The 23,716-nt window shown below is 42.4% G+C and overlaps 1 protein-coding gene across 8 annotated transcripts in view; it reads right to left on the bottom strand.

Moving 5' to 3' along the window:
• nrxn3b (neurexin 3b) overlaps positions 1 to 23,716 on the bottom strand; it is a 344,889-nt gene that overhangs the window by 262,420 nt on the left and 58,753 nt on the right. For all 8 annotated transcript variants that reach the window (XM_080490434.1, XM_080490435.1, XM_080490438.1 and 5 more), the window contains exon 5: positions 1,123 to 1,424. In XM_080490434.1, coding sequence (XP_080346560.1) covers positions 1,123 to 1,424 — 302 coding nt within the window. The remainder of the gene's footprint in view (positions 1 to 1,122; positions 1,425 to 23,716) is intronic.

Below are 23,716 nucleotides of genomic sequence, written 5' to 3'. Positions count from 1 at the left end.
ACCTGCGGTGTTTTGTTCACCTTCACCTTAAAAACGTGTGCCTTCATAGAGGAAAGAAAATGAGAGTGAAAGACAGATTTGTAGAGAGAGCGAGAGAGAAAGAGAGCGAGAGAAGTAAGCGGGCAAGCAGCTCCTGGCTCTTGGCTTCTAACCCCCTAAAACTGTGTCTTATCCTGTTGGGATTTCTTGCTACAACTATTTACTAACCTGCGGGACAAACGCTCGCCGTCAGGGAGGGTCAGGAAATCGACACTTACTTGTTGTGCAGCTTTGAGAGAGACCCTACATGCTGCTTCACCTTGATGACCAACTAAAGGTCGAGCCAGACAATGAACAACCGCATTCTGCGGCTACTTCCACACAGACTGTCTTCCTACAGCCTCCTTTGAAATAGCAGTGATTCAAAGCAAAGCTCAAAGCAATGCAGGGTCATTTGGAATTACATTAAGACAAATAGCAAACAATATCTGTCAAGTAGCAAATTCCACTTGTGCCGAACAGACGCCCATTTGATGGAAAAGTATCTCTGTCTTTAAAAGGCGTGCTGATCATCCGTGCTATAAATACTGCGTTAATGGACGGCTCAAAGACAAACACTCTGTGCCCGGCTTTAAAGTGAAAGTCTATATTCTACACAAGCATGAAAACAGGTTCTGAGAGCGAGGATGGAGCGGCAGCGCCCGATAGAGGTGTCGGCTTAGGGGAGCGTGAACAAGAGCAGAATCATCAGATAACTTTTAATTTGAGGACACAGGAAACTCCGGTTCAATACGCCAATAAACAGGAGGGAAGAAAATACCAAGGAAAAAGCTCTCTATAAGCTACCATTCACATAATGCCCAACTGCTTAGCCCTGTTTCAATAACTGTACATTTAGCAAGAAGGAAATCAAACAATGACGATAAATCAAGAAAGTTTATGTCACTGTAAGGTCAAACAAAAAATATAATGACATCCGTCTAAATAATGTTTCTGAACTCTAGTGATGGAAATGAGAACCAATCAGAACAAGATGACATCGTTAATGCCCTCTCAAAAGCTCTTGGAAGCAGCTTATCAAAAGCAAAAAATAAAAAATTGAAAAATTGCAAAACTCCGTCCATCACTGTTACCCCCGATTACCTGTCTCAGGTTGCGTGTCACTTTGATGTCGTGCCAGGCGTTGTCATTGAATTTTCCATTGACTGGCTCCACGATGGCCTCAAAGGCCCCAGAACCCAGATTGATGACGAGGGAAACGGCCCCGTCTTTGAGCGCCAGGTTGACGTAGTCTGCGGATTTGCCCGTGTGGAGCAGGAGCCCGTTGCGCTGCCAGGTCTTGAAGGACAGCGTGATCTCGTCGCTGCTGCTCTGGATGGGGTTCTGCGACAGGTCGTAGCAGAAGTACTCCGAGCCGCGGAAGGTGGCCACGTTCTCCTCCCTCGCTGAAAAGGTAGAACAATGGAAAGGTCATTTAACCTCCGATGCACAGTTAAAACCAGTGTTCCTTTTCTTGTCTCATATGCGTGAACAGTCAGACAGACATTATTGCATTCTGTCTCGCTTACAGTGTTACGTCTGCAAAGCACAAAACAAGTGTCCCATTTGGTCCTCGCATCAATCAGGACGCACCCTCAGTAAATATGAGAACCGGAGCACACTGCGGAGAAGGTCACGTCCAACGAGCACATACAATACACCGCTCGCCATAATTACAGCTACCATAATCCCATCATTCAGTTGAGATCATAAAATCCTATCTGTATGACCGTGGGTTTAGGTTTCGCATGCTGCCTCGAGACGAGCAGACTACTTATGATGGAACACTATTCCCCGCTAATGGTGCACATAAATCAAACTTAGTCTGATTTTACAGTTTTATATCACTCCAGTGTTGCAAAGTGACTTCCTGAACCCATTTTTTACATCGACACGGAGGGTAAGGTGAGACAGCTCGAGACGCAGAGCGAGAGGGAGGTCAGGGATGGACGGAAAGAGAGAGGGAGGAAAAATAAAAATGTGCTGGGAGGAATGAAAGTGGAGGAAAGTGTGGACCAGACGAGCAGGTGATGGAATTATTGGCACTTACTGGTCGGGTTGTGTCAGGTTGAATCTATTAATGATGGTGTTGCTCTCATTTCTACATGTTTTGACTAAACTCTTAAACACGGGTAACTCCCCTTCCACCTAAATTATTTCTAACTATAAGTTAAACCTAAGCATGTTTGGCAGGGCTTTCACTCCAGACCTGTTCACCTTGGGTGGCAATGCCTGGAGCATGTGCTCCGGACGGCATAACACTGAAGATCACTAGACCACTCACGAATATAATAGGCTAAATGAAGAGATATGGGAGCAATGAAGTATCTAAAAGAGAAGGATGTTTATTTACTGAAATCCATTAAGAATGGAGCAGAATGATTCTAAAACTACTGGAAAAAGCGAAGTAAAATTGTGCAATGTTGTAAGTACAAGAGAATGAAGCATACAGCCATTAAAACACCGAGTGGAAACATCGTTTTTTTCCTCAATTGCAACCTGGCTATATAACGGCTCCTACCAGAGCAGTCCTCGAGAACCCGAAGGGGCTTTTGAACTGAATGGCCTGTTGTGTTGTTTCTGTTTCTCTTATCATTCATCCAGATTCAGAATTCTAATGAGCAAGTCTTCATAGTTCAGAACACACTTTTGTTGAGGTCAGGACCAGAACCGGAAAAAAGAACAGATCAAGTTCTAGTTTTCTTTTCTTTGCACTCACACTGCCCTTTTTTTTTTTTGCAGCTTACCAGTGAATTGGATGTGTAACTTATTGTGAGCTATTGCTCCCTGCTATTGCATTTGTATTTCTGTTACAGATGCAGTTTCTGATTATTCCTTCTGTTTGTAATTTGTTTGCTTTTGAAATGGGTTTTTTTTCTCTCCAAATAGTTTTCACCAATTATCTTGAGTTCAGCAGTCTAAAGTGTAATTTTAATGTTCCTTCAAGGTTTTTATTTGAATGTATTTCCAGGTTCTTGTGAAACACTTGTGAATTACTGAATGGCCTTGCTTTCAGAGTCTGCACAGCAAGGCTAAATACACTCAGATGGTGCTTTCAGCAGCTGAGAACTCACCCACCGCTCTATAAAATGTGTAAAGCAATCAAAACAAGGGTCAGAAGTCCGTTGTTGCTCAAAACAACACATACAAATCTGTTGATTACTGAGAGGCCTTGTGTTTGGCCAACTGAGAAGTCGTTCAGCTCCATTTATACTTGAACCAAACGCCTCCAGAGTTGGAATAAAAGTGAATCGAGACTTGCTTTATTAATTGCTCTCAAACAGTCTGTTTCATTCTTACATCAGCGTTCAGCTGGAAACATTTGCATCCAGTGAGGTTTCCTGACGGCTGAAATAAAAACAGCATCAGTCCACATGTCCAAACCGTTTCTGCAACCGAAGTCACCATTTTTCCCCACATAGTAAAGGAGAGTGAAGTCACAAAGTAGAGTCAAGAAAAAAAGGTTGCGAGCAGATTGTATGCCGTTTAAAAAATGTGTCCATCATCTGATTCAAGGACAGAGCATCCAGTCTCAGATCTCTCCTGATCAAAGTGTCGGTGACAATTTTATCAAAGGACTCGGTGTAGAGGAGTGGTGGATGTGTTATGTAAACAGAAGTGAAAGAACGTCAGATCCAGTATTTTAGATTTCCATGACTGTTGACTGGATTTCAACTAGTACAGTTGTGTGCTCATGCAAATTGAAACTCTGAGAAACACATGTAGTCGTGTTCACTGTTTCTACCCTATTTGCAGTTTATGAGTTCTTCAAGAAGCTTGAAAAAAAAAATTTGTTATGAAGTCAATTTTAACAAATCTAGGCCATTTTATTTCAGAGGCCACATACAGCCCAGTATCACCTTGATTGGGCCCAATCGGTACAAAAAGGGCCATGACAACGTTTAAATTTAAAAATGTTCTTTGTTGTGACCCAGAGTATATGTGATCAAATTAATTTCATATGTCTATATGTTTGCAAAAACAAACAATTTCTGCTGAAAAATGACTACAAGCTCAACTTAAAGCCAATTTTAATGAAACTTTGTGCTGCAAAATAAAGTGAAATGTCAAAAAAAAATTCCTATAGCTGTTGCATTATGCATGTTTTTTAAAACATCACCCCAACAGCATGGCTTGGTGGCTCGTTTGATAGCAATGAGGTAGCTATATTTCATGGCAGCATCACAGATATCTCAGCTTGGGTCTCAGTGTTATGTTGTGTCAACTACTCTTAAGAAATTAGTTTGAAATTTAATTTTGTTTTTCTTTGTAATTTTTTCAATTTACTTGGTGATTTGGTAGATTGAAGCCTCTTGTGGGATGATTTCATGTTTGCCACCGCTGATCTAGATGGTATATATATATATATATATACATATAAGTTTGGCTCGGTTGGTACAATGGTCATCTCACAATCAGAAAGTTGCAGGTTTGATTCCCCATACCACCCAACTTGTTCGGCAACACACAGAACCCCAAACTGCTTGCACTTTGCATGGCGGCCGCCTCCAGTGGTATGTGAATGGGTGAATGTGATTAACACTGTAAAGTGCTTTGGAGGCTGCTCTAGCTTTGGAGAAGCGCTACATAAGTGAAATCCATTTACAGTATACTTGCCTGCTTCGCGTTAGATATTACATTATTTGACCTGGTCGTAAAAGGAGCTTCTGGGCTAAAGAAAAGTGTGCGGACCTGAGAGCCTGTTGACAAACACTGAAAACAAACCAACCCAACTCACTGCTGTTGCACCTGGTAACGCCGAGCTAATACCTGCCAACCAAACCATTCTCAATGTGTCATTTCTTTTCCTCCGTGCCCTGACTTCTGCTCTGCACACTCACAAAGTGAGTCATGATAGCCACGAGTGAAAGAAGAAAAAGCACATGCAGGGAATAATAGGAAAGAGAGAGATAGAGAGAGAGAGGGAGAGAGAGGGAGGGAGAGAGAGAGAGAGATGCAAGCTGTAAAGTTTCATCTTGTTGTTTTGGATCAGGCGATATGCAAACTTGAGGGAGCAGCGTTGTAGAACTGGCAGAAAGACAAAGAAGGGAGGCAAAATGAGGAGAATGCAGGGAGTCAAATAAACAAAAAGTAGACAGAGGTTGTGGTGTAATGTGGCTCCGGAGAAATCCCCCCCCCCCCCCCCCCCCCCCCCCCCCCTCGGCATCAAACTCATGCCTTCCCACAACACAGAGACAAGAGGAAATACTTTGGGGAGGCAACAAAGGACCTGTGAAAGCCCTCATCCATGTGGAATAAATAGAAACCCATTATTACTGCTGAGAAACCACAACATAGAGAGGCAGATGAATATACATCAGAGAATAAAAACACCCCTCCATCTTCGCTGATTTCACGCATGTAATGTAAGAAATTGCACGGGCCTTTTCACGGAGGAGAACCCAGCCGATTTGACGCTCACACATGCATTCTTGCTCTTACACAATAGCGTGCAGACACTAAAATGACAGCGTGGTAATTACTGAAAGAAAAGCAGTAACTGGCATGTCAGGGCCATCAACTCTGCTGGTGTCATTTTCTAAAACTCTGAGATGACTAATAAAATATTGATTTCTCTGTCCACGAACACGGCGCTCTCAGCTCGCCCCAGATGGCTTCAGTCTACATGTGGATGCGAGGAGTCAGAGAGAGCTTGTGGATTAGTTTTCACTGTGAATAAATTATGGGGGGAAAATAAAAGACACAAAACTGGCAGCGGTTGGTCCTCTATCATTTCTTGCCTAGAGGCCCCTTGCATATGCCTGATGGCATATTGATGACTAAATAGAGTTGGAAGCATAACTTTGCAAGAATGATTTTAGTCTCTGAATTGCTACCTATTTTCCATACCCAAAGCAGTGGTCCTTGAATTTGTTATAACTAAGATAATCAGGAAACCTCTTAAATATTTTTAAATAAAAATTTCCTCTGTCTTAAAGCGCTGAAGAACTGTAATGTTTCACACCGAATCCAGACACTTGATCTTATCTACGCTGATCCAAGCCGAGGTAGAAAGGTTATTGCCATGGCAACTACCCTCATCTATTAATTAGATTGCCTATCTTGACAATTGCAGATCAAATTGCAAAAAAACAAAAAAAAAAACAGGCATAGAGAGAAGATATGTCTCTCGTCACATGATTGCTGTGAAAAAAACAGATGAAACATGTTTCATTTTCTTTCTGCAGCTATACTCAAAGAGAAGGTTTAGCAGTACAGACCACTCCAGGAATGGTACAATCCTCAAAGTCATTCTGTTTAACACCATTGTTGAGAAAACTCTAAGTGGACATAGAGTATCACCTAATGAGCTTAACATATTCATATAGTTGAACTATCCGCTTTAACCCTTGTTGTGTGAATAGAGTCTCATTTTAGCTGTTTCACTCTTCAGCATGACATCTTCACTTCATCCTTGAAGTTTAACAGGAGCAGCTTTAAATCATAAAAAAAACAACTAAACAATAATGTACTTCTTGGAACATTCAGGACCATAATAGAGAGAAAAATAAATCAGTATTAATAATGTCCTAGCCCACAGTTGGGCTTGATTGGTTTCTCAGGTATATGAGAGATGGTCTGTATTAAGGAAATGTATCAAGCAGAAATGTTTGGCCATGTGCTTAGCCAACATGATTGTAAAATGATTTTAAAACAGTTAAGAACAAATGTCCCTGAAAAGCATCACACAAATGCCAATTTCATTAAGTTCAGAGATGCTTTGCACTTTTTTGTGCTATTTTTGCTGTTTAATGTGAATGATCATTATAGTCTAATATTGTAATGGTAAAGTCTTCAGTTCTTTACCTCATAACCTTCAATACCCACTCAGATGATTTTCATCCATTACCATCTGTCATATTCTGTCATTAAATACTAAGAAACAGATTACCGTTCTATAGGTTTCATGCACAGTATGGGTATTAATTATAATGATGTAATTGCAAAGTTGCAATGGAGCTTTAAAAAGCTGTCACTGTAACATTGCTGCTATGAATAATTGAGAGAGCAAATTGATATAATGTAATATTTGTGCGCTTCAGCAATATTAAACCTGTGGTAAGTGTATACGGATCCATAAAAAACAGGGGAAATGTATTGCCTGTTGAGACATGTTCTGCACAGATCTGTGGCTTCCATATCGATCATATAGCAGGGTCATTTTCCCTTATTTTCGCCGTAGTCATCAATATTCCATTTGTGCGCTGCCCAGCCCATGCACTGGGGGCTGGGGTTCGATTTCAAAATCCACTGGAAGCAATTAGCTCCTTCATTACCATCTCCCTTTCTCTTCCGCTGCCTCTCTGGGCACACACACACAAACGCACACACACACACACCCACGCTGCCCGAACTTTCTCTCCTGTGTGACCTCGGGGGCCTTCGAGCAGAAAGAACCGTCACCTCACCCAGCTCCGGTGTGCAACCTTCAGACGCCTGCAGGGCACCGAGCTCCCGCCCTTCCATCAAAACACTTTGAAAACGTAAGAGGAAAATCAGACCAGTTTAATGACAGGATTAGAGTCTGGAGGCATTGTGATGATCGTGGTTAAACACCGAGCCGAGCTCGAGATGCTACATCTGTACGGCCGCCAAGCACGTCGGCTTCAAAGCGTGCGGAAGCTTAGCAGGCCAAATAGCATGCGTGGTAGTCCCAAGGAGACGTCTCTGGTGGAGTGAACGCAATCTGTGATGACATCCAACACATCAAATAAATGTTTGCGCCGTATTTGCAAAATGAAAAGGCCGGGACTTTGAGACCTAAAACTTCGAAAGCTAAGATCTGCTTTTAGCTATTGCTGCTGGTGAGATACCCTGAGGAGGAGACGCCATTCAAGGTTGCAGTGTCGTGCCACACAATGCATTTAAAAAAAAAAAAAAAAAGCTGAAAATGCATGCTGCTGCTTCTTCTTCTCGCTCTCTCTGACGAGAGAAAATAGCATCATCTGATAACAGTTAAAGCGGTGCGGTTTCCCCCAATGGAGCCAAAAAAGAACAATGTGCTTCTCTGCAAGAGGGAGCTAATGCTAACTATGTGAGCTTGTGCGGGCTCTAAGCTCAATGGTGAGCCATCACATGTCAAACAAATTTGGAGCATTACGGGTGATGTCTCTCTTCAAAGGCGGGCGGCACTGTCAGACTGGCTTATGTTGGAGGGAGACTGGACAGAAAATGTTCTGCGGTAACATTTCGCCGTCCAATTACCGCCGTTGTACTGTATGCAATAATCGGACTCAATCAGAACACAAAAATAACTGATGTTAGCTCTGAAAATGCTGCGTATGAAAGATTTATCTCCCAGTCAGAGGCAAACTGCAACACGACAGCTTTGAAGATGTCACATGGCATATCTGAGAGGTTAAAGAGAATCGTCACCCTGACACTTCTGTTCCCGTCTCGTGTAACCTTGCGACGCCGCGGCGGACGACCTCGCCGACACTACGTTTGAGGTTTGCAGGCACAGATAGAGCCCGGAAGAGTGACGAAAAGAAGAGACATAAAGATAAACATAAACAGAATAGACATGGACGAAGAAATACAGGAAATGAAAAAGAGACGTGGAGGACAAAATGAAAGAAGAAAAGACGGCAGTTTGGGAGATGTGAGAGTGGCAGATTGAGGGAAAGAAGACATGGAGGCACTTCCAATGGCTCTCCAGAGAAACAAAGTGACACTGTGTGTTAGGACGAGCACTTAAGGAGCTGTCCCTCTGGCTCCTGCCTCCTCATTACTGCACTGGAGAACACACCACCCAATCGCTCTCACACACTTTCTCACAGTGTCCTTTAAAAACCTGCAAGACGTTCTGCTGAAACAAAACATCCCGTTTGCAGTTCATAAAAACCTTTTCAGGAGACGTTTTTGACCATAGCCACAAAAGTATATAGAGCTCAAATTGTTGCAGCAATGGGAAGTGCTGCAGGGAGGCGTTGGACAGCAAATGTGAGTCACACTCAGCATACATAAGGGCGAAGCAGAGAGTGGTCAGCCACCACACTATAGGCGACAAGATAAGTCGAAAGCACTAAAGCCATTATCCTCAATGGACCAGCGGTTTTATTAAAGTAGACTCGTACAGAGAGTGGGTAATCAAGATGATTGTGGTGTCCGATGGGCTGCTGATGAGCGCAGGCTAAAGCCGGCGAATTTGCAGCAGAACTCAATGTGTTTTGTTCCAAAGTTCAACACTATGGTTCTCTGTACAGATTTTTAATTAACCTCAGAGGTCAATGCCTCTGATGTACCTCTGGGATTTACAATACTTTATCTTATCACCACCCATGTTATCAGCATGACGATGGAAATTCCCCGAAGGCCGCTGACTACATAGACCTTCAGCAACATTTGAACATTTGATACGGTGACATTGGGCTGATTGCATTGAATAAGAGTTTTTTCATTCCTTACAATAGAGTGCCACAAGAGTAGTTTCTAAAAATAGCAAAGCAAAAACTCATTAAATAGATTAGAGCCCTGTTTACAACATTTTCAAGTGAAAGCACTAAAGTTTTGTTGTGTTTTGGATGTGCGTTTACATGACAACGGTGCTCGCAACGTTTTGAAAACGGCTCCCACGGTGGAACTTTTCGATAATGCTCTGACTCTGTCGCTGTGAAGACGACATGCACGCCGCTATACTGCCATGGCCGTAGTGAGTAGTTCTTGTGCGAGTAGATGGACAATAATAACAACCAGAGGGACATGACTCATATTCCCAGCAATCCAACTTGGTCCATATGAATATCTATGTACTTGCCATTGTTAATGTTTATAGTGTAATGTTCAGACTGGTCAAATTCCTGAATTGCATGTAAATATATATCTTTTAATTTTGTTTCAGTCGTTCTGTACACTTTGAGTGAAAAACTAAATTGACAATTAGATTTGGGAAGGCATGGTAACATTGGCTACAGATGGAAACAGACCTTATTGAAGGCATTATTAAGTGTTTTTACATCTGCAGGTACAACTAGGAAACGTATACATACCAAACTAGCTCCAGCAGATCCTGGCCAACTGTGGCCCACTCTAACCCATTTTTGATTGGGGCTCCAGCAAATCTCAAGCAATATGTATGCCTACATTTGAATGGTACTGCAAACTTTGATACTGTAGAAGTAATGCGATGTACTACACCTCTGTGGAGGAGCAGACCCTTTGTGTTTTTGTATGTATGTGGCCTTCAGTGAAGAAGGTTTGAACACAGAGTACATAAACTAATCAAATGAATCAGTAAATAGTTTTAAAACTAACTTTATATCAAATACGTGAATGACTCAGTTCTTCTATCTATATTGTGTGACAACAGTATCTCAAATAGTTCAGAAAACACACTCCCAGAGAGTGCAGGAAGACAGTGCCTCTAGTGGTACGTCCAAACGAAGAGTGAAGCATCTCAGGCTAAACGGTACACGAGAGACGTGGTAAGGACAGCTAAGCATCATTTTCTAATTTATTTGCATCAGTATGGACATGGCCGAAGGCTTCCTCCTGGCCACTGGCTGTGACAAGCTCGTCACTGTCACCTTCACTGTGTTTTCCTCTGTGTGTGTGTGTGTGTGTGTGTTTGCCAGCGGAGCCCCTTATTGGCCACTGATGGTCTCCATAGAGTGAGCGATGAGGTTGAGAGTGACAGCAGGGGGCGGCGGCGGTGTGAATGGCGGGAGTGAACGATGGAGGGATGCAGGGTGTCTGAAGAATAGGGGCAGGCGCCTCAGGTCCAATCCCATCAACTGAGGCAATTGTGCGGAGCGAATGCTGGAGTGTGGAAGGTGGGGGTTGAGGATGAGTTTGCAAAGAGGCGGGGTGGGGGATGGGGGGGGGTGGCTGCATTTCTAATGCTGTACAGTTAAGAGCAGAAGTGATGTTTGCAAGCAGAATTTCTCCTGTGGGAAGGGCTTCAGGGTGGAAAAAAAGCCTTCAACGCTGATATAAAGTGGGAGAAAACATGAGGAGGTGGCCCGTTTTACCAATAGAAGGTCAATTAGGAGTCATGAAATGCTCAAAGACAGATTTAGAGTGACTGCGTGGTGACTTTGAACTGACCTTGGCATACTAATGACAAAATCACATTTATCATCGGTCGTGATAATATGGAGATTTGGTAGTTAGTAGTATTGTCAATCAAATGAATCACACTTCTGTGAGTTCATGTAGAGTCTCCATGTTCTCCGGCTGAAGACAGACAAACAAAACATGCTGCTGGACTATGAATCTTAGATATAAGCATGCATTTGTGTGTCTTTGTGGCTGAATGATGAAATGCATGAAATTGCATGCACAGATGGATACAAACGGATAAAGACCAACATGACCATCAGTAACTGTAAGGGCACCGTTGCTACACTCTTTCTTAGTAATTGGCCAGTATGTTAATCCACACTCTGGTGTCTTCAATACCAAATGCTCATTCAAAAGCAATGTGCATACGTAGAAGCATACAGGCATTGGCAGTAACACTATTTGCACGTAAAGCATAAAGGAGCCTTGACAAAGCTTCAGCTCCTCCAACCCTAATTTGAACAAAGCAGGTAAAGGATGCATGGATGAATGTGTTTATAGTCCATCAAAAGACTTTTCCACTACTTAACTAAACACAATAATCAGTAAATACAGCAAATGCCTTGATTATATGTCCAGCTATGAGTGCAGTGCATTGACTATATTGTGACTAGTACGTGTTCATTGAGTGGTTAAACTGAATTAATCGGTGTAGAACACAAAATTAAAATTATAAATTTACCTGTAGTGCAAATTCACACTTGCAAGTGATAAATGAAGACTTATTAGGCTTCTCAAAGCAAAAGTGTCATGACTACTTTGTGTGACCATGCGTGGCAATATTCGGTTTAGGGTTAATGGATTGACTTTTTCTTTTGAGTTAAGATATATTTATTTAATGTGTGCGTTTGCACAGAAGTACATGAAACATGTAGAAATTAATTTTAAAACATCTAAGACGAACAGGTTCCTGCCCCCAATTCCCCAACTACATGTACGTATTATACCAAGAATGCATTTCCAGACAGGAGCAACAATTTCTTTGTCATAATTATTTGAATCTAGGTTAATATGGTTCTCTTGGAAAAACACATTTCATTGCAATAATTCAAATGAATATTTATGCAAGTCTAATTGGTGTTGATTTGCACAGTCTGTGTGCATGAATAAAATAGTTGGATGGCCACCCCACAATGACCATGAAGCTCCGCCCCAGATCTGTAGTAACAATAACCTTCGATGAATAAAATCTAATTGGTTCATCTTTGAGAGGCCGAGAGAAATTCTTACTAATCTATGCTTCACTCATATGTCAGCATACTATAAATTAGAAAAATATAAAAAAAAAACTAAAAACCAGGAGACCACAGTGACCCTCATTCATCATATCAGCCTCATTAACCCCTCATTAAAAGCCCAAATCATCCTGCAGTGTGTGTCGCTGATCACAGAGAGATTTCAAACCAAACTTTTCTCCCATGTTTGTTTTTTTTTTTTCTTTTCTGTTTTATAGCTGTGAAATACCACCTGCATAATCTTACACCGCTGTTGTAGCATTCATAAATCTCAGTTTTTTTTTAACTGTGGATTACAATATTGTGGAGTCATCTGTAGTCTGTATTATTTCCTTCAACAATCAAACCATCTTTGACAGTGTGTCTCCTGAATGCCGACTGTTGCATCAGGATGGCAGCTGTCATCCTGAGCCCAAATGCAAAGTGACGGCACGGAGCGCTGCGTCGGTTTCACATTCTCTCCACCGTTCTGCCGAGCGCGGCCTTGATAGACTTGCATCACTCCGCATCTGTGTGGGTTCTGCGACTTATTTGTTTTCATTGTTCGCCCGACACATTATATGCTTTGCCATGAAATTTTCTTTTTTTGTGCGTGTGTGCTTATGAGTGAAATCATTTATTTACTTAATGAATGGATGCATTTGCGTTCTGTATTGAACGAACAAAAAAAAACAAAAACTACATTGTGTGCTTCAAGTAACCTGTCGACAATTCCCGTGCTTTGTGTGTAATATGCATGTCTGAGTGTATATATACATGTTTGTGCGGAGGGTTACAGGCAGGCGGGTCTTTCCCCAGAGCCTGTCAATCACCCAGAGTGGCGTTGCCTTATTGGCTATTATCTCTGCTGTCAGACGCTGGCCGTGCCTCCACCTCACCACATCAGTCTCTGTCAGTTCTCACGCTGCCTGTGGATAGAGCTGTGGAGCATGAAGCCACATGCTACTGTTATCATTACTTTCAGTGACATATGCTGTTTCAGCGCGGGCCTCCATCAACAAACATCGCCCCTCTCCCTTTGAGTGAACGGGTCCAATTAAATTATTTCATTAATTTAATAAGAGGACCAGTTGAAGGATATGTCAGATTACTTTTATCATCCACTTCGCAGCTGAGCCTGACATAGCTTCAGCACGCTATATTGATGCTCTCCGCCCACACTTGGCAATGGCAGCGTCGGCAAAAACTATTAACAAGTCCTTTAAGCGGCTGCCACTTTTCCCATTTGCACACGCGTGAAGTGATTTTTATGCACAATACCGGACACTTCACATGCATTGTATTTGCATCTCAGTCTGTGAATTTCACAGATTCTCCGGTGTGTTTACTGCTTATGTTGACACACTTTCTAAATCCCTACCACCACCTGGGAAATGTTTGCCGCAATTTAACATTCACGCTTGTAATTACCAACGCAGGGGTTGATGTGAAGGTTTTTCAGCGGTTTCACGCATACGCAAACCTCCCAAATGTGTTTAAGTCTACATGTGCTGCAAGGATGAAATGAAACTGAATAAATACACAAATCAGTTACCAAAACAGCCACAAGATTAGACTTGGGTGAATTGCTCTGCGAGAGTGTAGAAATTACAGTTCCTGTATGATTTGAGAAATGTTTTCCTCGCATGCATCCGTCAAACCAGCCATCTGCCCATCCTCACTTTTTATCCATCCATTCTCCTTTGAGTTCGGGCATTTATGTCTGGAGTTTGCATGTTTTCCCTTGGCATACAGTTTCCTCTAGGGATTTGATGGAAATTGGGAACATCAATGACAAGTACACAGATATTCATATGGAGAGATGACATAGTTAGATTTCTATTCCGGGTGACTCTCAACTAAAAAACTACCAAATCCCAGGAGATTATGGACTGGGAGTAGGGTGACCAGATCCCAGCTCACCAGATGTGGGACAAACACTACGTTTGTGTGGGAGAATGTTATCTTTGAGTCTGAAATAGCATTAAAAAGACCTAAAGCATTTCTATTCTGCTGCCTCAGGTTATAACATTACTGTGCTTTGCCATCTGGTTTATTATGTAGCACATAACAGACTATGAAAATGAAAACTTAAACTTGTTTTATTTTAATGCATCTTTCCCCAAGTTCTCTCACATCAGAAAACTGTTGTTTCACTCCACGTGAAATGGAAAAAAAGACTTCGGCAGACGTCATTAAAAACTTTCTCAGACTCGCCGTGCGCTGGGTTCACCCAGGGAGAGATAGTTTCCCAGTCTTTGTTGTAGCAGCACTTCCTTGTTTTAGCCTTAGTACAAGTTGCTGTTTAGTCCCTTGCCTACATATTTCGCTGTTTTCTTATATAGTGCTATGAGACTACTCTCAAGTAGTTGAAAAGCGCTATACAAGTGAAGTCCATTTACCATTCTCATTAGTTTGGTGCGTGCGCCTCTGAGGTGTATTCCTCATCCCTTGAAAATGTTGTCGTGGCCTAAACTGACCACAGGATTGAGAGTGTATCTGCGTCGTGATGTACCCGGCCTTCAACCAGTTTGGAACCGGCTCAAGGGCGCCTGAATTGGATGGAAGATGGATGGATGAATAAATATGTAATTTCTCACTCCATTTAATACCAGTAAAATATTTTTCTGATGGGAAAAAAAAGAAAGCCAATACCCAAGATAACTACCCAAACAAAAATATGATTTCGATGGACTAACACAAATGAGAAAAAGATTGTTTTCTACATATGCTGCCATCCAGGCCATGATGTTTTCATGGAACACCATGTTCATTTCAGGAGAATTACACCAAACTACATTTAACCCTCTTATGACCAGAGTGGTGGAATTATTTCAAATTTTCTGGCTTTTCTCTTTCATGGCAGCTCTTCAACATTAAAGTGTGCTTTTGACTCTGAATGTTAAAATAATGTGATACACTCAGCAATCTTTGATTGGATGCTCATAGGGTCCATTGTAATGAAACGAATATGGGAACAAAGCTGTAATTGTTTAGTTTCTGGTGGTTCTTTTTAAATATTTTTGACATCATGAAGATTTTAAAAGTTATGGTAAACATGGTAATGGTAAACAATTTAAGCAACTCATAATGAACATACTTTATTCAAAGTGAAATGATACCATCTTTAATTTGGCATGTTTCCTTTTGTCTTTATGCCATTTGCACATTATTTTATTGTGGTTTTATTCATGTTCTGCCCCAATTCTCTGATATAGGAATAGTACATAGATGACAATAGACTCATGGGAGCTGACCCGACACAAGCTATCAAGCTCCACAGTGGACTATCACCACTGCAAAAAAAAAAAAAAAAGGGGGAAGATATCAAGAAAAAAAAATGCAAGTTGATGCTGTGACTGTTTCTATTTCTTTTTTTTCACATTGTATTTTCCCCGATTTCAAATAATGCAATACAATTCCTGGCAGAAATCATAAACTAATGAGTGGGAGGGAGACGGAGTCCCTCACCGGCACTTGAAACAGATTAGCGCACATTCCGAGTCGAAGCAGAGGCCATCTAATATTTATTACCTCTATAACCTACTCTCCTGTGTACCGCCGGAACGTTTAGCTGCATGCAGGGAGGCGAGGGGTTAAAAGGGGAACAGCGGTGCCATAAAAGGGACAATGAAATAAACATGACTCACCGTGAAAGAGCCCTCAAAGCCAATATAATCGAGATGGCAGGGGAAAGAGCCGGGTGCCAGAGGTGGTTAATGACAAGCACCCCCTTCAGGCGTGAACTGTGACCTCATCTCAAGGGCCAAATACGGCCAATGGACTTTTAAAGAAGCCAACCATGATTTTGGGTGGACTACCATCTATTTAGGCACTGTGAAATCAGTTGCACCGTAAGAAATTGGATAAAAGATGACTCAGAGGACGAAAACCACCCTATCTTGTAAATAAATGTAGGTATGCCGAGTACAATGATTATTTTTGGGGGGATCACAGAGGAGAGGCAGGAATAACATCTTCCACGCTGAGCTTAACAGAAAGAAGAGAAGGGGAAGAGAATACTTCTGCAGCTTTAAATCCAGCTAGAACCAGTTGTAGCCTGTAGCCAAAACAATATGTGACTCTCGCTCCGTGCGTGTAAGACTGTGTGCCAGTGTGTGCAAGCATTCGTGACAAGATAAGAGTAACGATGGATTACTCTCACCTTTTCCAGCTCTCTCTTTTAACCTTAACCCACATTGTTGGTTGTAAACTTTGTTTTTTTAATGGGTATAGGCTTGGATTCCGTGTAAATGATGCATGGGCAATAAACTGGCACATGAATGAAGAGGATACCCACACCTGAGCACAAACAGGACCAGCAGTAATCTTGGCGCATGCAGGCGACAGCCACACTAATCTTATCCTTCAAACGAGCGTGCACTCACATGCACGGCCTCGATCACGTGGACGCAAACCCTGACGCCTGGCCACCGCGTGCCTACATTTTCCCTCTGAATGCTGCCATTTTCCACCCTCTCTCCTTCCCACCGTCCTCTCCTTTCTTCCTCGAATACCCCCCCGACACGTGAATTTTCCTCCCGAATTGTGCTTCGGGGGATGGATGGGGGAAGAGTTTAAACCTCGTCGTCACTTCCTAGGCTCGGCTCGGCTGAACCAAACCGAGCGGGCTCCATCCCACTGCCTCCTTTCAGCCGTCTAAAATTAGCAGAGCTCCACAGGCTCTGCAAGGAGAAGCAAGGGGCCGACTCGCAAAGTCATCTGGAACATCAGTCTTCCTCGTTTTATGTTTGATTTGTAGTGCGCTACTAATGGACCTTGTAAACTTTTGTGTTTTATGCTCCTGCGTGTGAACATAAGGGAGGATGTGTGTGTACGTGTGTCTGTGTGTGTTTTTCTGAAACACAATGCCAGATGCCTTTCCAAATCCTGTTTGGCTGCAATCACATCAAATGTTCCCTGACATGCAGAGGTAAATGCTAAATTACCGTCATTGAAGAAGATGGTATTTACTATTTGTGGAGCAAGGTCTGCCCACTCTTACTATAACTATGCTAATCCAAGCTTGTTAGAGCGGTCCCGCTGTCTGTTGGGCCGTCTGCTGAATGGAAATGATTCAGCTGTTCCCCGTGTTGCAGCTGCAACAGCAAGCACGTGCACGCAGGAACTTGCACGGTGGAAGATGACGCAATGATCATAATACTGCTTGCATCACGGTACCATTATGCCGACCTGCAATGGCATTTTTACAAAACTGAACCATATTCCACAAAAGTTAGGACACTACAACATGTGCATGAGAAATCTCAGCGGTATTAGATTCTTAAAAATAGCCTTTGTGTGACGATGAATTGAAAATGCTAACCTTTTTCATTCATTAGAAAAACAGCATTAACTTTACGATGACTATGTTTTCCTCCAGGTGGCCCAGGTGGTAGTACTATAGTGTTCAGATCAAAATGTCTCTGATTCGACCTCCTTTTTGTTTGTCTGTGTATTGAACGGCCTTTGGAGCAAACACTGAACCTCAAGTTGCTCCCAAGGTGCAAATAAAACCAATTTACATTGATCAATTTGATTCTGCTGCAGCATTACAATGTATCATATACATGAAGACATTTAAGGCGATCTTGCTTAAATATGGAGTTTAAATTAATTCATCATTGCACTTGCTTCTTATTTTCTTTTTTCCAAAACCTCCCAACTTTTTTCGATCTCTGTGCTACCGAGGCGTTCCTCCATGCAAAACTGGAAACGCAATCAACACGTGAATACAGGTACAGATAACACGCGCGCGCACGCACGCACGCACGCACGCACGCACGCACGCACGCACGCACGCACGCACGCACGCAAACTTCCTGCTTCTGTCTAGCGGGGAAGTCAATAACATTATCCCCTCTCCATCTCAGCGACGGTTATTAGTCTGGAGAGCCAAACGGCCCTCCTCAATGACACTCTGGAGATGAAGGGATAAATCACCACGCTGAAAGCACGAGTGTGCCGGCAGAAGTGAGAGAGAATTGGACCCGGAATACGACTCCCAAAGAAAAAAAAAAAAAAACACACGCTCCGACTCAGGTGTGGAGACACCAAAGTTGGGTTGGTATGACATTTCATTTTATATCTTAAAGGTGCAGAAGATGTGAAAGCAATTCTTTCCAAATGTTTGGCTTCATAAATCCAGCTGGTTTTTAAGCGCTGTACCCAAGTGTCTCTCATTCGCTCTCTCTCTCTCCCTCCCATCTCTTTCCCTGTGTCACACTCACTCTCCATCTCGCTCTATTCTGCTTTATCAAAGAGAGAAAAGGTGCTTTACTTGGCCTGGTACTCTAAAAGCATCCACTTTGTCTCCCTCTCCTGCCCCCTCCTGCCCCCCCCTGCTGCCACTGACTCCCTTCTCCGTTTCACCCAGCTTCCTCTCTCCCACGGGACTCTTCAAAATACAAGGAGAGAGGAACAAATGCCAGAAGGCTTACCGCGAGTTGGATAACGCACAACCGAACACCTCATGGACGTCTGTGCCCTATTTCTATTGTATAGAAGACATTACATCAACAACTTCAAGCTGCTTTCACAATTTAGAGGAAGAAGTCACCGCGTTGCTTTCACAAGAGACAGAAAAAGATGCATTTAAGTTTTCCTCTATGATAAAGCATCTTCAATTTTTTGGGTTTGATTGCCAGTCAAACTAAAGTAACAAGTCTAAGAAATCTTCAGTCCATTTACGTCATCTGTTCATATCGCTGAAGAAATGCTTTTCAGTTCTGATGCCTCCTTTGAAAAGACAATGCTGTTTGTCAGCAGCTTCTAAAAATACTATAAATCACAGTAACAAAATAAAGCAGGACGATGACGAAAGCCTGGGACGGATGTACGCACAGAATCATCTTGATTAGACGCCGGGAAAGATTGCAGCGCTCGGTTAAGATTGAAAACAGAACAATGGCTGGTCGGATGAAAATAACCACCTTGGTAATGTTAGGAATCTTTTGTCATCACAGTTAGAATAATATCCTTGTGGTTAAGGTTGTGTGAAGGCCATGAGCATGGGTTTGACCAACACTGACTCATATTATAGGTAAACTGAACCCTTCATCAGTCTCCTCTTGACTATCGTTTGTCAGATTCAACATACAATAGAAGTTTAGCTCATGAATACTCACTGTGGGTGATAAATGTTCAATGGAATTCATTCATATGGAGCATTTTTACCACATCAGCACAAGCTGCTTGAACTCCAATGAGAGGATGTTTGAGGGTCACTGTCTTGTCCAGGGACACTTCAACTCATAGACACGGTGTGTTGGAAATTGGAACACATACTTTAGGATTGTAAGATGACCCACACCTCTCTAAATCTGAATCGCAACCTACAGTCAGAAGATGTGAGAATACAGCAGTAACATTATTCTAGTCTTCCCTCAGCCCAACAAGAATTTTACAATTAATCTTGAGTCGGCCGGACGTTAAAATAGTGCCATAATAACCTTTAAATTTAAACGTCAAAGCTTTTAAATTATAAAACAAATGTCTGAATATTTTCACAAAACCAAATAATTAGTACTAAAAATTACAAGCCACTTTTAATGGTGCAAAATACAGTGAAATGTATAGCTGCATCAAGCATGTTTTTATAAACTCATCCTGACAGCATAGCTTTCAGTCTAATGCTAGTTTGCGAGCAATTTGCAAGCTATTGTGTCCGCTAGTCTTGGAAAATTTGTTGAACAAAATCAATGTTTTCTTTGAAATTATTACACTTTGCATTGTGGTTTGGTGGGATGGTTTGGACCCTCTTGAGGACCGGTTTTGGCCCACAGACCTTATGTTTGACACCCCTCTTCTAGTGCTTCATGCAAACTTGATGAGATTGAAGCTCTCGACCGCCACTAACTTCTTCTCGAAAGCAGAGCTGTAACAAAGCTGTTCTTGCGCTCGCCTGTTCCAGTGTGAACAGAAATATTACCCTCCATTCCATTCAAAAGAACAAGGTGTAACTTCTTCGACACGGTGGCAGAGCTGTTGTGGCCCTCAAACCTGCCTTAAGCCACATTCGCTTCATTATTCCAAAAACAGGTTTATAATTTCGAGCCCAAGGACAACTGGAAACGAGTATGAAAACTAAAGGCACACTTACACTCCGCAGTGACTCAATACACAATAACTAGTACAGTACTTTGTGTTGAGCTTAAAATGGATTGGACAAACTAAGCGTTAGTCGAAGTGGCTTGTTGTGTGTGTCCGTGCGTGCGTGCGTGGACCTATCGAAGTAAATGTCAATTCCTATGGGACAGCTGGCTGTATGGTACGGTGGTCAGCTCCACCCTGCAGGCTACCACTCTAAGTGTCTATTTCTGGAATCTGCATGAGCGTCTGTGCGTATGTGTTTGACCAGTTACGGCTGGTGAGGAGTGTGGCACTGTTGCGTTACACCAGAGGCTGCTCCAGATGGACTGGCCAGGTGGGTGGACCACAATAGCATGTGCGTGCACGAAGGTATGGCGGGGGTTTAAAACAAAGCACGCTCTTCGGACTTTTGACTTGGAGCTTATAATCACACAAACACACAGAGAGGCACATTCCACACATCTGATACTCAGGTGAGTGCATAAACACAGGGATGATGGTGCTGCTGCTGATGATGATGGTGATGATGATAATGATGATGATGATGATGATGATGATGATGATGATGATGATGATGATGATGATGATGATGACGATCGCTATAGCAGTTTAGTGTCCTTGTGGGATTCTGTGTGAGAGCCAGCATAGAGGAGCTCATGTACACTTACTAGCCAAGGAGAATGAAGCAAAAGAGGAGAAAAAAATATGAACAAAGACTGAAAAAAAAAAAAAAAACGAATAAAAAAACAATAAAGACCTGCTGTAAAGTCTCAAAGGGTCCATCTCAATTTTCAATGTGCTCATGAAATCACCATTAGAGCAACCAGCAGAGCTCAGTGATCCGTACTTACTGTACATTTGTGTATGTGTGTGTATGTGTGTGTGTGTTCTCTGGTACTGTGTCGAACACTTTGTCCACTGCGTGCTGCGTCTGAAACATTAATGAACAGCGGTGAGATGAGAAGAAGAGAATTTGCTGAATTGCCATAATGAGCACGGTTGATTTGTAATTATTCATGGTGACACATTTAATCTGATGTGGTTGAGGGATCAGGAGCGCGGTGACTCTTCAGTGGAGGAGACTGTTCTTCTCTGGCTACTTTACTGGCTCTCATGTGCCCCTGAAATAAAAAAGAATTTAAAAAACCTACCTAAAACCCTCACATATATCAACTAGCCATACATTGAACTTCTGTCACCCTGGACAGATCAAACACACTCACATTAACACCTATGGCCAACAATAAGCATGTTCTTTAAATATTGAAGGTATCTGGAGTACCTGAAATCAATCCAAGCAGCATGAGTGTGTATTTGGGAATAAAAAGACCTGATATGTCATTTGTGCACATCGAAGAACAGCTATTAGCCACAAACCTGTTCTGCACAGAGAGGACCTCACCAGCAGCAGAGGATCAGAGAGTAACTGTCAGATAGCAGCAGTCGATTAAGTTAAAAACTCCAGAGGTTGACTCCTATTTTTTGCACTCCACAGTGGAGGACACGCAGGGCAGAGTACCACATAAACGCTCGAAAACTTATTAGACCGTAAATTTGGACCAGTAATTCATAAAAGATGACCTCAAACCAGGCAATGGCTGGGCATAATGAATGAGGAAGAGTGAGGTCGGAGGCTTTGGAAGAAATCTCAGTGAGAGCGGCGTGCGTATGTACGTGTGTGCGTGCGTGTGTGCATATGAATGGAACTTCTTTACAGAACTTTCAGTTTCAATTTATGATCCATTAGCTTGTAATAAGCGCCATACGTTCCTCCTGCTCTGAGACTCAACAGCCAGGGGAGTGAGGAGGAGAAGGGAAAGGGCATTTAGAAGTCGGCCACACAGCTTCACAATGCGGCGATTAGAGCAGCTCCAGTCCGTGATGTGGCATTTAACAGACGCCCACATAAGCACGGAGCTGGGAGGTTCATCCAACAGTCACATCATGCTGGATTGGTGATCAACCTTGCCTTCTAGTTGTGTGTCGCTGTGATATCTCCATGACGTCTTCAGCCAGTTCAGCCGAGAGAAGCTTTATTAAACCTGGGGATCTTCTTTTATTTCCCTGTCTGTAGTTGAGGTAGTAACCATCTCCAACAACGTTTTAAAGTCAGTGTCACTCCTCCCACTCGCTCTGTCATCGATGAGGCTGAATGAGAAACTCTCCTCTAGGATGGGGCCGAATTTGACCTCCACCTACAATCCAGGCTGGGAGAAGTGTGGCTGTCAGATGACCTTTAACTCGCAGTGCCGTGTCCATTGAGGAAAAAGGTTTCAAGAAAACCACCTGATCCTCTCCTTTAAAGTTTATTTGCGGCGAGACACAGGCAGGCGGGGGGCAGGTCGCTGTTTGACAATTATATTGTTGGGTGAGGAGGATTTCTTCAGAGGTTAACAGCCAATTTCAAACAACAAATAAGAAAATAAAAAATGTGAAAAAGTCACGCAAAACTAAACAAGAAACAAAACAGGGCAACAATAGCCAGGAACCCAATTTTAATATTGAGAAATGAATCCATTCGATTTTAGAATTCTATATTACGATTTACAAGTCCACATGAGGTGTCGCTCACAAAGAAATAAAACAAATAGTCATTATACCATCCATTTTTCTCAAGGTATATGATGCCATCATGTTGTTTAGCAGATTAAAAAAAGAATAAAATGAATTATTTCAGGAAAGACATTAAAAATAAAAGAATGACCGGGTTTTGATCTTTGTTTTGAATAGTGATCAATTACTGATGTACCTGTCTATAGAGTCCAAACTGTAGCTTCTGTGGTGTATTTTACCTCTCACTTCTTGTTGTTCCTACAAAAGTTTTACAAAAATCTAGTGTGATCTATAAAATATTAATGTTTTACCGGAAAAAAAAGAAAAAGAAAAGAAAATGCAGTGTATTTGGCCCCTGGATTCCTGCAGTGTCATAATCATGTTGAGGCTCTTATTTAAGCGCTAAAGAGGTAATGACAGAAATTTCTCAAGCAAATACAAGCAGAGTTTAAAATACTGCTGAGGAATATAAAGCAAAGAGGGAAAAATCAAATACTGCCTAAATCAACAAACTTGAAACAAGCGGGGCCATGAATATTCCCGTTAGCCCCCGAGGGCAACTCTACATTCTGCGTATAGGAGCCTTTTCCTCGCTGCACAGTGACTTCAAAGACGAACTCTCTTGCAGAATCCTAGGGAGGTTGGGAAGAAGGTGGGGAGGTAAAGGGGGGAGCTTGTGGTGGGGGTAAAGCACACAATGTGCTGAGTGCATGCCATATCACGCATCCCACCTCCTTTTATGTGTTAATCACCGTCAGCGCGGCAGCGGCGGATGGGAG

The sequence above is a fragment of the Lipophrys pholis genome, assembly GCF_963383615.2.
Source record: "Lipophrys pholis genome assembly, chromosome: 21".
NCBI lineage: Eukaryota > Metazoa > Chordata > Actinopteri > Blenniiformes > Blenniidae > Lipophrys > Lipophrys pholis.
This window is presented reverse-complemented; position numbering and strand designations above follow the sequence as displayed.